Raw genomic sequence first — 14,986 nt, 5'->3', positions numbered from 1 at the left:
TGATATAATATTCAGTTTTATCAAAAAATTTCTGCAATTTTTTAAAGTTGGAAATAATGCATCTATTGTGTACAATTTTCCTTAAATTTATTCTTTTTTGTATTGAAATATTTATAAAATGCAGGTGTTTTAATATGTCCATTAAAAATAATGGAAATTTATCATAGTTTTGTGCAACTTTCACAAACGGACATTCATTTTTGAGAGAAAATGATAAACATTGACAGAATTCATACATTACAAATACATAAAAATTACTTCAGGGCATTGCAGATTGTTTTAGTAAACTATGGCATTTTAAACTGAAAGATAATTGGTGGCACATTGTTTTAAAATCCTAGTATTAATAGTTTCATTCAAAATATAGTTTGTATTCTGATAGGAAATGGACTAATGGGAAATCAGTATTTCCTCTTAAGAAATTGTGGTGCATTCTGGCCAGTCCTTTCAATTTCAAAATTTATTCTTTAGTGTTATGAATTAGAGTTCAAAGTTAATTCAAAGTATTTGAATAGGAAATACAAGAAATGAAATCCGCACAAGAATATCTACGGCCCATTTAATTTTGTATATGGAGAATATGTTTTTATGGCTGAACTTTGGAACCTGGCTTATATTTGGTAAATTCCTTTAGGAATTCATTCTAATCTTCCTTTAGGGAGAACTCAACAGAGGCCCTTATAATGATCCATATGCTTCCTTATACTTCAGGGGTGCTACAGAAGCTGATAGCGGAAAAGAACAATGCAACAATTACAAGCACTTCTCATTAACTGAAGTTGTTGCATCTCTTGGAGGGAGCACACATTCTCAGGTATGTAAATATAGCTATTAAACTTTTTGTGTTATATGGGAACTGAACTCTTCTGCTAATAATAGATAGGAAGGACGTTATGTTAATCACTTGCACATTGGATAGTCAATGGAATATTCCCGATATTGTAGGAAGGTTCATTAAATATCTTTGCGCATCTAGCATGAAAGACTGATTTTAGGACATTATTATTTAGTCATTCAGTTGCTTTTGACTTTTTCAGTTCTGGTAAATATGATTTTGCCAGAATTGAGAGATCAGCCGTGTGTGTATGTGTAAGTGTGTGTATTGACTCCTTTTGTTAATCATAATGTCTACTCTATTTCTTCTATGATTTTCTTGTCCACAATAGAAGATCTGATGCTCTTCTGATACGAAGTCACTCATTCCATTTCAGTTCATTGATTCTCAGAATGTCAATATTTAATCTTGGCATTTCCATGTTTGAAACTAAAGATTGCTTTAGTTAAATTATTTTGAAGCATCACACTTTTTGCTCCTGATCAGAACAGCATCTGATATGCTTTTTAGTTTACTAGATACCTTCCAAGGGGGTTATCTTCCAACATTGTCCTGCTTATGAATATCTGTTTTTCTTGGCAGAATATTTGAGTAGTTTACCATTTCCTTCTTCAATTAATCATATTTAGCTTACCCCTAATCTGTGACCTGCCTATGATGGGTGATTTTTCTGGGAGAATACACTTTCAGCACTATAAGTTATAGTGTCCGTGGGATGCAAAAGCCTTCACCCTTATGATGAATTAGTTTTTGAAGATGGGATTCTATCTATTTTGTTAGTATTTCTAATAAGGTATATATTGGAAATTTGACAGGATATCAGCAAAATATATAGAGAACATGCCTTAAGATAATCCTGAAATTCTGTTAATGATTTTAATGAGAAAAATTGATACCTTGGTAGATGGGTCCCATGGAATTTGATCACTACAAATCAGTCTAGATGCTTGCGTCACTTTATTTTATACCTAACATTATGTCCCCATTTTCATTTTGTTATGTATTGAAATTTTAATGTGGAAAAAATGAGTGCCATTATCTCCCACTAATTTTCAGTATTCTAAATGTCCGTGTGTAACAAAGAAAAAAAAAGGAATAAGATGTTATCAAAGACATTAGCCAGGATTTTTGAACTGAATTTTTGGCTCATGCTTCAGTTATGGAAAAGCATAAAAGTCTAGGTTTATAACCTTTTGGAACAGCAAGTGATAGCTTTCTAAAATTTACAGAGTCATGCTGGTGCAGTAGTTAGAATGCAGTTTTGCAGGCTAACTATGTTCTCTGCCATGAGTTCGATCCTGACCAAGATTGACTCAGCTTTCCATTTTTCTGAGGTTGGTAAAATAAGGACCCAGATTGTTGGGAGCAATAGGCTAACTCTTGTAAACTGCTTAGAGAGGGCTGTAAAGCACTGTGAAGCCGGTATATAAGTCTTAAGTGCTATTGCTATTGCTACAGGGAAAGTAGAATTTACATGTGGAATTAGTACAGGTATTACTAAAATGTCAAACATAGCAAATATCATTACATTAATAATTGAATAAAATTTCTTTGAATTTCAGAAATCAATTTTTTTCTAAAAAATAATTGAAAATCTTTTCCAATATAATTTTAAATTGCATAATCTTTTATTTGCACAGAATCCTGGATGTTATCCAGTAGAACTGGAGAGAGGTCCTCGAGGCTTTGGATTTAGCCTTCGTGGAGGAAAAGAATATAATATGGGGCTATTTATTCTTCGACTTGCTGAGGAAGGATCTGCCATTAAAGATGGGAGAATTCATGTAAGTATGTATTAGCCCTAGTTGGATAGGTCGCCTATTGTTTTTAAAACTAATTTAATATTAATTTGATATTTTAAAATATATTTCCATATATAAGCATTGATACTATTCTCTGCCATTATCATTAAATGTGAATTTATAGTTATTTTCACACAAAATTTTGTACGTATACTCATGTTTACTGTAACCCAGCTTTGGCAATAGGAGGAGGAAATTCTTGAGATAGAAATATTTAAATGAACTAACTCTGCTCATGAAAATTCAGTTATATTTTTTGTGAAAAGATACTATCTAACAAAATGTAATTATGCAAATTCACTGGAACATAGTCACCATTTTAAAACATCTGCTCTAATATGGAAGGAAAAGTGAGGCAGTAACCAAATTCAAGGATTACATTGGAGTTTTGTCCAGATCTCTTTATGTTCAGTCCATATAATAAGAGTATTTAAGAGTGTACATGCTTATCGAGGGTACCCCCACATTGGAACAAAAGTAGTACATTAAGCAGATAATAAAATGTGCTTTTTTTCTTATAACATCTTAATAAACTTCAGCGAAAATCCTGTTTCTGGAAACTCTTTTCTTTCTCGTAGAATTCATTGCACTAGCTAAACTAGATGCTCCTGTGTACAGATCTTAGATCTGCTAATGCCATTGCAAATAATTAGTTAGTCATCTTTCTTAGGAATCTGGTTCGCATTTTCTTGGCCCATGTGGTATTCACATTTTTGGGGGTTCATATAATGATCAGACATACTGCAGTGGTACCTCAGTATTCATTGTTAATTAGTTCCAAGAGGTATGATGAGTACCAAAAGCCATGAGTATCAACAGGTTTTTCCCATAAGGAATAATGTAGTGAGTCATAAGGCAGTTGACAGTGACAAATTCTAGTTTGATACAAATTTTTTGTTATCAAAATGAGCTGAGTATCAAATTTGATGAGTTTTAAAGCAGTTGAAACCACTATATAGACAAGAACCATAATACATCAAACATGAGTGCTATCATGTTCTTTTTCTTGCTTTGTAAGACTTGCATATCAGCATCAGAACCTTCATGTTAAGTTTGCAATCACTTAAGCATCCTTAACTAAAGAAATAGAAATTACTGATAGGAAAATAAATAGTATTTAATATGATAGTTCCCAGACTGAGGATTACTTTTCAAGTTTGTAAACTCAATAGTTAGAAGTACTGCAAGTCTGATTTTTCACTTTTTCTTCGCTGAGCTGTAGAGCTGAGCAGTAGAAGCTTAGTTTCACATTTTAACATTTAATTCTTGTTTCACACATAGTGGACAATGTTTTACAGAGAGAAAATAGAGCCTGAAAATAAGCATCAGGAGTGAAATTTAACTAGCCTTTTAGACCCCACTAATTCATATTTCAGTTGGATACAATCATCTCCCCACAGCTTCTTTCCAAAGTTTTTTTTCTCTTTCTAGAATCCCATCTTTTCCGAATACTTCCCAAATTCTCCGATTGCCATAATAAATGGGAAAAAGTGTGCATATTTCCTTCTATTATGTATTTATTCTAGCCATCTGGAATGTTATCCAGGCTTTCACATTAGTTTTTTGTAAGTATATAGATTGCCATTTATACAATCTCTAAGTAATCTCCAACCTCATAAACGAGATCATAGCTAGCCTATATAGCCTACATCCACACAGAGAGAAGTAACCACAGGGTTCCGTCTTAGGTCCAACACTCTTCAATATCTTCATAAATGACTTAGATGAGGGAATTGAAGGGGAACTCATCAAATTTGCAGATGACACTAAACTGGCAGGAGTAACCAACACCCCAGAAGACAAACTCAGGATCCAAAAAGATCTTGACAAACTTGAACAATGGGCCCTATCCAACAAAATGAGTTTCAGTGTGGAGAAAAACAAAGTTTTACATTTAGGCAGGAAAAACCAAAGGTACAAGTACAGATTAGATGAGACCTGGCTTAAAAACATTAACTTGAGTGGGACCTTGGAGTCTTAGTGGACAATCACTTGACTGTGAGCCAGCAGGGTGCAGCAGCAACCAAAAAAGCTAATATAGTCCTGGGTTGTATAAACAAAGGCATAGAATCAAAATCATGCAAAGTATTAGTACTGCTTTATAAAACCCTAGTAAGATCACACCTGGGATACTGCAGCCAATTTTGGTCACCATATCACAAAAAAGATGTTAAGAGTTCGGAAAAAATTCAGAGAAGAGCAGCTAAGATGATCAAAGGCCTGGAGACTAAAACATATGAAAAATGGCTGCAGGACTTGGGTTTGGCTAGTCTAAAGAAAAGAAGAAATAGGGGAAACATGATAGCAGTATTCCAGTATTTGAGGGGCTGCCACAAAGAAGAGGGGGTCATGTTATTCACCAAAGCACCAGAGGGTAGGACAAGAAACAATGGTTGGAAGCTAATCAAAGAGAAAAGCAACCTGGAATTAAGGAGAAACTTCCTGACAGTGAGGACAATTAATCAGTGGAACAGCGTGCCTTCAGAAATCATGGGCGCTCCATCACTGGAGATTTTAAGAAGATGCTAGACAGTCATTTGTCTGAGGTGGTATAGGTTCTCCTGATTGAGCAGAGGGCTGGACTAGAATACCTCCAAGGTCCCTTCCAGCTCTATTCTATTCTATTCTATTCTATTCTATTCTATTCTATTCTATTCTATTCTATTCTATTCTATTCTATTCTATTCTATTCTATTCTCGCCTTTCAGTAGCCTTATGACAATTCATAAAGCTTGAATCTTTTTGAATTAACTGGAGAGTAACTGAGTGGTCCCTGCTGGGGATCAAGGTTTTATTAAAAATAAGTATTGTTATGGATTATTCTAAATTTGTGATAATGTCAATATTATTAATGGGTTTCAATTAAATATAACATAATGTAAAATTTTTAAGTATAAACAAATGCTAACAAGGAAAATATGTTTTACAACTTAATGAAGGTGCTTTTCTCCTCAGGTTGGTGACCAGATTGTTGAAATCAATGGTGAACCAACACAAGGAATTACCCATACTCGAGCCATTGAATTGATTCAGTCTGGAGGAAATAAAGTTCTTCTCCTTTTGCGACCAGGGACTGGATTAATACCAGACCATGGTACGGTGGGAACCCACTATTGAGTATATGAGCTACAGCTGATATATTCAGCACAGTACAGATGTATTTATTGATAATTTTGAATAACTAGATGTTCAAACTCTAGAAAATTATAAATGTCCCATTTAAATATTTACTTACAAGTTCGAATTCACCCTGTAGCTACTGTTTTCCAGAGAGCTTACACTGACAGCTAAAATAATTCAACAATAATAAAAATTAAAATTGTGCAGAGTAACTTTATTGCAGCACCCAGCTTGATGAATATTTCAGAAATATCTTGAATGACTACAGATCACAATAAAAATGTAAGAGCACAGGAAAGTAAGGGTGCTTACAAGACCATAGTACAGGGATAAAGATGCTACTTGAGGAAAGGATGCAATAATTGGAATACTGCCACTGAAGATGCCCTCCTGTCAGAAGCCATCTATCCCACTTCATTTAGCAAGGGGCAATGGGCTTAAAAGTTTATCTCAATTCCAGGAGTATATGTAGGAGGTGAACTTTGATTTTAAATCTTCATTTAAAATTTATTTATTTATTTATTGAATTTATTTGCTACCCATCTTATATCAAAATGACTCTGAGTGGCTTACATCTTTTCACTTTAAAAGCACTCAAAGCTGTGTTAGATACCTGGTATTTTAAGGAAACGGATAGTATGAGCTTCTCAACATACAGGTTATGTGTCAGATAGCTTCCCCACTGCTGATGCAGGAAAGCATATACATATAGCTAGAAAACACATTCTATTGTGTCTTCTCTCTGCTTATTACACCAGATAAAAAGCTAACGGACTGTATCTTCTCTCTTTTCCCTGCTTTGTATGCTTTATTTGACCAATTAGACTTTTTAAATGAATATATTAAAAAGAGCAAAACCACCCTATACCAATCTTTAAGATTTCTCCGGATCAGATTTTTGTTAACCTGGTGTCTTCCAGGTGCATTGGAGATAGAGACACCATCTCTAGTGAAAATTCTTAATCAATATACTGATACTGGTAGGGAATTCAAGGACTTATAGTGTCCAATGGATGTAGAAAGCCTAAATTGTGGTGGCTATCCTAAAATCTTTTGATGGGATGCTGAATTTGGAAATATCCAAATCAGCTGAGATAGTCTCTTTCATATTCTTACACTCTGCTTGTAAATTATATATTTCTTTTACTCTTTGCTGTAATTTTTGGTATATAGTCCTGGGCTTTTTCTCTTCCTCCCTCAGGTTTGGCTCCTTCCAGCTTGTGTTCCTACGTGAAAACTGAGCAGCATTAAAGCTTTCAGGGCTTTCTTTGGTCTTTCCTTAAACTTGGTAAATCGGCATGTATTGTGATTAGCCACTTTTTATTTGTTTTGAATAATAGTTTTTCACTCAGCTAGTTTACATTTGACATGAGTTGTGATAAGTGTAGGCCACAAGTTATAGAGGAATCAATTTTAGAAATCCTCAATTCCACATATTAGTACATTATCCAAGGACTAGAAATGACAGAGGCCACTTGCTATAACAGTCACTTTTTCCATCCTAGAACACACGTATTGTTGATGTATCTTTAATTAAAGTTCCTACATACTTCGGCATCATTGTTATATTTTGTCTCCTTTTTGACAGTCCTATTTTTTGAAAACCTGAGAGGCAATTTCTCCCCTCTCTCAACATGAAAAATTGATGAAGAAGAGAACTAAGTATCTAGTGGTTATCCTTTACATAGCCAAGCTGTTTAATTTAGTCAGGATTTGTGCCCTATTGGTCATATTTGGGATTTAATTGGCCCTACATGATTGCAGTTCTTAGAATAAAAGATCTGTAATCCACACAGTGCTACAAAATGGAAATCAGTGGTAAATAAATTAAAACAGAGTTAATAGATAAGAAGAACAAAATAGATATTCTGAGAATATTATCTGCAAGAGAAAAAATAGTGTTTTAATTGTCATACAGAAAAAGTATAACTGAAATTGACTAAAAGAAAGTATATGTAGTTTCAGAGATTTTCTGTTGCAGGAGAAAGAATTGATACATAGAAACCAGGTTTCCAGAAGGAATACTTATCCTGTATTATAGGTTACCATAATATGTTTTATTATACATTATATTATACATTGGAAATTAAATTTTCTCATAACATACTTAAATATATTAGTTCTTATAATGTAAGTTGTTTTTGTGTATTTCAATCATTACAATTGGAAGGGTTTTAGATACAGATAATACCTTTTTACTGTTTTGCTCTTATGCATTATTTTTTATTTTGATGTAGGTGGTCTGGATAATTTTAATCCAGTATCCTCAAGTGTAACACATCGTGAACAGACTTCACTTCCCTCATCATCACATTCTGCTTTCACATCTGAAGCATCTCATTTGCCAGAATCAGAAGCTCTAATGAAATGCCAGATGTCTGAGAAACTAGAAAAACTGAAGAATACTGTGCCTGAAAAGAAAAGCACTTTAATGGAAAACCATTTGGAGATAAAGAAAACAGTTTGTCCACAAAGGCAAGTGAACAAATGGGACCACAGTTTCATTCCGGATAATAAAATGATGCACAGTACTGCACAATTAGCATCGGGCAATGCAGCCAGTAAAAGCCGATCAGCTAGTCCCCAGAAGTTGAGCAATAGTCCTTCCAGAGCTCCTAATCAACTTCCATTCAATACATCTAAGAAAAGTGAAACTAAACATCTAGCTGAGAATTGCTTAGACCACTTACAGAGTCCAAAAAGAAATGAAAGTGGTAATTTGGGAATCTTTGAGAATGCTGATATAGAGAAAATCTTGGCCAAGGAGAAAAGAGATCAATCTGTTAGTCCCCAAAAATATCCAAAGAGAGAAAGAAGCAGAGAAAAACTTAACCTAGACTTTCAAAGCAAAACAGCTGCTAATGATATAAGTTCTAGTAGGCTGTTAAAAACTGAAAAGGTAAAATTAGGAGTCACAAACGAACTAACAAAGCCAAATTTATCTACAAAGAACTCAAAATGTCCTTCAGAGATACAGTATGCCAAGGTAGAAGAGCAGTTTCTCTCACTTTCTAAGACTAATCAGCCTGGAAAGAAAATCTTGGAAGATGAGAATATGAAAAGTTCTAAGCAATTTCAGAAGTCAGGTCTTCCTGATGATTCACTGATTTCTGTGGATAAAAACTCTAGACTTGAAGCTGATGAGCCTCTTTTCTTGAACAAATTTACAGATAACTTGGAGCTATCTGATAAAACCAAAGACGATGGAATGTCCAAATCCGACAGTTCTCCGGTAAAGAAAACAATAGTTCCTGGACCTTGGAAAGTACCAAGTACAAGTCGAGTCACAAAAGCAATGGGTTTGACTAACAAACGGGTTTGAATGACCAACTTTTTTAAGAACATATTTTAATCAGGTTTTTAAATGTAGTCATAAACTTTTCCCCAGAAAACTCATATTTTTTTTAGACACTGTGATTGACAGAATGGAAAGTACATTTGATTTGATCTTTTATTAGGCTGCATGAAGGACCTTTTTGGATTGCTTATGAGAAACTCTTCAAAAGCTGTTGTCTTTTGTCTCCTTTGAAGATGGTGTCCTGCTGCTCCTGATGTTGCACTGCTAAGATTTTCTGATAGTATTGTATGTTAATGAACATTATTTAATGCCTATTAGTGGATCATAACTCACTACTTGTTCTCGTGCCAAGTTATCTACTGTAGCCCATTGAATCTTTTCCTTCATTTTCCACTGCCACAGAAAAGGGTTTTCTTTAAAATGGGTGTTTACTCAGGCATGCTGCATGTTTACATAGGAAATACTTCTAAGTTCTCACAGCTAAAGGAAAGGCAGGGTGGGTGTGATTTTCTTGACTCTGGAGAGTCAGAAAGTTAACATACACTCAGTTGCCTTTTTCACAAATCTTTTCTTTCCTTCCCAAACTTCTCAATTTGCAAAATAACTGTAAAAAAGATAGTAGCCCTTTATCAATAAATATGTGACAGCTTACTATTTTATTCTATGGTGATTTTAATATTTTATCTGTGATACAAATTAAATCTTAGAATTGGGCAGTTTGGAAAGCACATTTGATGAAATGAAATTATGAGAGCAAACATTTCAGGCACCTAATCAAATTATTTCCTGATACTTGTTATAACACGTTAACATTAGAAATTAAACGTGCAATGCATATGTTTCTTAGATTTCTGTCTGCTATTCAAATGAATTTCCACCTACTGTTGGTTGTTTTTTGGGTCAATGCTGGCTAAATACTTGAACATTTGTTGCCTTGCTCAAACATTTTAAAATCTTAAATCCCAACAAGCAAAATAAATCAGAACTTATCCACCAAAATAAAATTCTTAAGTATTGTCCTTGTGCCTATTAACAGAAGCCTGTTACACTGGCTTCCAAGTTTGTATATAAAAGTACTTCCAAATTTAAAATGTCTCTATGAAATTTCTCATTTGCTTGTGCATGATTATCATAACGGGAGGAATGTTATGGGTATAGTACATTAGTTCTTCAGGTGTATAGGTCATTGGAGTGGCAACCTCTAGAACAATGAACTCTTCTAATTTTTTAGGGATTTTTGAGAGGGATTAAAACTTCTGTGAAACTACATCCCCCCCCCCATAATTTCAAACTGTTTCCAAAGAGGATACAGCCTGCCACTTTGGAAGTGCTAGTGTTGCTTGCAGATGATTTTCTTCTTGTGCCAATTCTATTAGCCCAATTTATCAGAAACATTCAGACCAATAAAAGATGATACATCAGCATGCCAGTCAACTATTAAAAAGCTATGGACTTTCCAGAAAGAACTGTTAGTGACTATGAGAATGACTAATGAAAAGGTTTAGGCCTAAAGCAAACAGATTCAGTAGATTAAAGTCATTGAAGCTATTTTGACCCACAGGAAAGCAAAAGAGCTTGAAAGCTACCTATTATTCATCATATGACGACCACATATGACATTCACATAAACCATGATAGAACGTGAGTTTACCAATGTGCAAAATCCATATGTAATAGCTCTGGACAAAATTTCTAAGACTCATTTTACTTAGGTACATATGATGGAGCTTTAAACTTCTTCAATAACATTCTCCCCATTACTGTTTATTGATTCCCATTTCTTGAAAATAGTTTGTATAATAGCTCAAACTGCAGTTCAGATGCAGTTGAATTAAAAACTCTATTCCTTAGACTTGGACATCTGAGTATTTCTATTGGAACGAAGTACTAAGACAAATCAGTTGTAGAAGACATCAACTTTTTTGAAAAAAAAAGTCATCTGATACAGCTTTTTAATGTGTATTAATTGTGTGCTCTTATCATTTGCAAACTCAAAAGTTACTGTAGGAAGTATATGCAAATATAGAATATTACTGTGAAAATATTAAATATCTGAGTTAAACTACGGTATGTACATTAACTTGACAAATATCATGAAGCAACCTTCAAAAAGGTTCTATATATTTTGTCACAAAATAATATTAAATGAAAACTGCGGAAATATCAAAATAATAAAATTGAAATAACTTTATTTTCCCACTATTCAGATACTGTTTATCCATTTAATGATGTGACCTATTTTGTTGTCTTCTGTTTGATGTGAGCCCTTTTTTCCAGAAACTTTATATCTGTATTTAACTTGATAATAATGATTTAGCAATGTGGCCTTGGAATGTTCAGAAAATATGGTTGTATTGGATATAAATGTTTATTTTGTACAGCACCTTTATATATTCACTTCTCAGATTCTGATTAGAAAGATCTGTAAATCACTCATTATTTTTTATATAGATACATTAAAAAGAACATCTGATTAATAACTTTGATTCTTTGTTACCCCTCTTAATGAAAATTTTTCTCCTGTTGCTCTGTAAATTAGAATACCATTAGACAATGTATAGTTTCCATTGCACAAATGGACTCTTTTCCATGCTTTTAATTGAGTATTCTGCTGGTATCTTTAGTTCTGGAATAATTTCCAAATGAACATGGCTCTCCAGCTATTTATCATTTTGCAGAAAAGCCCCTCTGAACCTGGAGATACTCTTATAATTTAAGGTTACAGACAGCAGTTAATTTAGAAGAGTTTCTGAGACTCCCCTCTGCAACTGCCTTGGGAAGACTTGGGAATGGCATTTGGGAGGATGTAGCAGGGATAGGGTAAATGGAGGAATAATTTGGAGACAGATATAAAGAGTGTACTGGGAGATGAGGGAAACTGCTCTGTTAATAGGAAAATATGGATTGTATGATTTTTTGGGAGAAAAAAATTAAAACACTTTGATTTTAGATCACATTAACTGGAAGCACATTGAGAGCTTGATAAGATTGACACAAATAAAAGAATGAATTTGTATTTTTGGTTTTTACATCCTTATTGTGATTGAGATCTTCAAAAAATTATTTGTCTTTTAGCAAGAACATGCATGTACAAAAGGGGTGGAGCTTTTGATGCAATGCTGCTTTGGCAGACATCTCTGTATGAATCTACTGCTAGCAATAAATACTTGCAAGCATATCCTTTTCACTGGAAAAACCCCACAGCAAACCATCACTGACTTCTCTCTTGACTTCTGTTTTATTTGTCTTTGTTACTAACATTTAATTTCAAATATTATCATACAAATTCCTTCAGCATCTTACAAGAATGCCAATAATAGCTTTATATATAACATAGAATGTTCTAAAGCAGGGCTTTTCAACCAGTGGTACGGGTACCACCTGTGGTACATTGGCACTTGGCAGGTGGCACATGACCATCCTAGAAAAGTGGTAGCGGGGGAGGGGAATGAGCTGAACTGGGGGTAGCACCGCACAAGCCTGAGCAAGAGGTAGCTGGAGCCACAGGGCTGTCAGGGCTCAGCGGAAGCACCGGGATCAGTGCCGCTTTCCAGCTGATCGGCGCTTCGGTGCTGTCAGGGCTCAGTGGAAGCACCAGGATCAGCACCAGGCTCCGGCTGGAGCTCGGCACTGATCCTGGCACTTCTGCTGAGCCCAGAAGAAGCGACGATCATCTGGAATGTTGCAGCATCTCCAGGGTCTTGTGATTTACATTCAGATCCTTGGTAACTGATTCATATTTATGACAGTCAAAGGGTCCCAGGATCATGTGAAGTGACCAAAATCTGCTGCAACCACCCAGCAAATGGGGGGAATAAAAACCAAACACCCCCCACCCCACCTCCGCTGCCAATCCCCAACAGAAATGCTCACAACAATGAAAACCTCGAACAGGAGGAAGAGTGCCGCTGGGTGGGCAGGCAGCTGTCTTGCTCGGCTGTGGCTTGGGCACTTTTTTCAATACCACTGTAACTTCAAACAGTCATTAAGCAAACTGTTGTAAGTCGAGGACTACCTGTACTTTATCACTTTTTTTCTTTTTTTTTTTTTTTTGGTCATCAGGTTTTTGACACCTTGCTAGGCAATTGGTAGTACTCAGATATTGCCATATCCTAAAAGTGGTACAATGGGTGAAAAGGTTGAAAAGCCCTGTTCTAAAGGCGTGTTCCCTCCAGAAAAAGTGAATTGTTTGAAAGAAAAAAACTATTGCATAAATTCTAATAATAGCAGCCAAACTTTGGTAGTTCCTTTTACAGGTCCAGTAATGCTTTATTCTAAGAACTTAGAAACATAACACAGATAGAAAAAATATATATGTATAAATTGATTTGCAGTCTAACAGTTACCCAGTCGGGGAAAGTATGTAAACCTTCTTTTAAACAAAAGTTTACAGTAAAAATTTCTTCAGAACCAACTCAGTTTTTGTGGTGCTAACTGGTAACATTTAACAATATTATACAAGTTTCCAATTGCTTTGCATAAAACATAGATACCATACCAACATTTTTATTTTTTCATGGATAATTGAGATCACTAACTGGAGAACTCTAATAGCGTTCTTAAATATATGGCAAATCTACTCTTAGCCATCTTCTGTTATTACTATTATGTATTACTGAGCAATGGAAGGCTGAACTGTAAAATGCCTGAAGAGGATATTCGTATTTTGTTGGAATAAATTTCATTCTCCTCTCCCAGTACAGCAAAACAAGCAGAGCCAACTGCCATTCAAGAAAAGGCATTCTACCAGAGGCATTTTGAAATGTAAAAAGTAGGTCAACTGCAACTTACAGAAAATAGGTGAGCTTGACAGAAACAAACACCATATTAAATTATTAGGTATCAAATAGCTATATTCATTTTAGTTACAGATGGGTTTAACAGGCAGTTTCAGAGCAGAATAATGCTGGCTTATTTTTTTATTCTTTTAATAAACCTTGTTGCCAGACATCTAATTTCATATTGCTTTGCTCCATAGGAGCAGCTGGTTTAACCAACTAAGATGGAATACATTAGAATTGTTATTTATTAAGATTTATTTAACCATCTCTTCAAGCTGTGACCTCAATGAAAAATTAATTCTGAATTCTTAAGAAAATGTATGGAAAATATGGCATTTGTATTGAAGTGAGGAAAAAGCACCTTCAGTGGCCTTGCCAAGCCTGTGTAGCACATCGGAGAATGTTTCTGCCCAAAACATGGGTTGCAGCATCTTCTCTCTCACGGTTTGATTTTCCATAACTAAAAAGAGAGAGAGAGAGAGAGAGAGAACAAAGTTAACATTAAAATCAGAAAATAAATTTTAAACTCATATGAAAGCAAAGTCCATATATAAGCTGCATTTGTACAGAACAATTTCCAAACAAGTAGTTTTATAACTCTACCTCATTTATTTATTTTTATCTCATTTTTATTTTTTTGTAAATTATTCAAGGCAACATGCATACCTAATCATCCTTCCTTCTGTTTTCCCAACAACAAACTCTGGTTTGGTTTGGTTGAGGGAGAATGGCCCAAGGTAGCCCAACTGGCTTTCATTCTGAGGTGGGACTAGCACTCACAGTCTCCTACTTTCTAGCATGGGGTCTTTACCACTAGACTAAACTGTATTTTTAAGAATAATTGAAGTTCTAAAAATTGGATTTCTACCATGGATTCCTACTGACCCAACAGCATCCTTGAAGACTTCTAAGTGTACCGTAGATATTTTCTTGCAAAGAACAATCATATACACAGTTTGCCTATAGATACATACTCAAAATTTATTTAGATTCTTTGATAAGATGCTTGTCTTTTGTAATTAATCATACAATACTCTTTTGGGTTGTGCTTACAGTTGTTTTGCAGTTTCGAAATGTGCCCCCCAAATACCTAAGAACTAAAAGTTACCACTCTTTGAAAGTTACATGGGTCTGAAGCAGGAATATAAAT

At 34.7% G+C, this 14,986-nt stretch overlaps 2 protein-coding genes across 12 annotated transcripts in view; one reads left to right on the top strand and one right to left on the bottom strand.

Annotated features, from left to right (window-relative positions):
- Window positions 1–12,071, top strand: part of MAGI3 (membrane associated guanylate kinase, WW and PDZ domain containing 3) — a 109,861-nt gene extending 97,790 nt beyond the window's left edge. The window contains exons 18-22 of one of the 4 annotated variants that reach the window (XM_039362446.1): window positions 712–814; window positions 2,476–2,619; window positions 5,593–5,731; window positions 7,995–8,232; window positions 8,928–9,058. In XM_039362446.1, coding sequence (XP_039218380.1) covers window positions 712–814; window positions 2,476–2,619; window positions 5,593–5,731; window positions 7,995–8,232; window positions 8,928–8,931 — 628 coding nt within the window. In that variant the 3' untranslated portion in view covers window positions 8,932–9,058. Of the gene's footprint in view, window positions 1–711; window positions 815–2,475; window positions 2,620–5,592; window positions 5,732–6,958; window positions 7,046–7,994 lie in introns of all 4 variants that reach the window. The other 3 variants (XM_039362447.1, XM_039362445.1, XM_039362449.1) reach the window with 3 other exon arrangements.
- Window positions 12,072–13,299: 1,228 nt separating this feature from the next.
- The window catches only part of PHTF1 (putative homeodomain transcription factor 1), a 29,764-nt gene continuing 28,077 nt past the window's right edge, over window positions 13,300–14,986 (bottom strand). For all 8 annotated transcript variants that reach the window (XM_039362436.1, XM_039362439.1, XM_039362440.1 and 5 more), the window contains one exon: window positions 13,300–14,296. In XM_039362436.1, the coding sequence (XP_039218370.1) occupies window positions 14,276–14,296 (21 nt within the window). In that variant the 3' untranslated portion in view covers window positions 13,300–14,275. The remainder of the gene's footprint in view (window positions 14,297–14,986) is intronic.

Source organism: Crotalus tigris, unplaced genomic scaffold, assembly GCF_016545835.1.
Source record: "Crotalus tigris isolate CLP2741 ecotype Arizona unplaced genomic scaffold, ASM1654583v1 scf7180000019465.582067, whole genome shotgun sequence".
In the NCBI taxonomy this organism is placed as follows: domain Eukaryota; kingdom Metazoa; phylum Chordata; class Lepidosauria; order Squamata; family Viperidae; genus Crotalus; species Crotalus tigris.
This window is presented reverse-complemented; position numbering and strand designations above follow the sequence as displayed.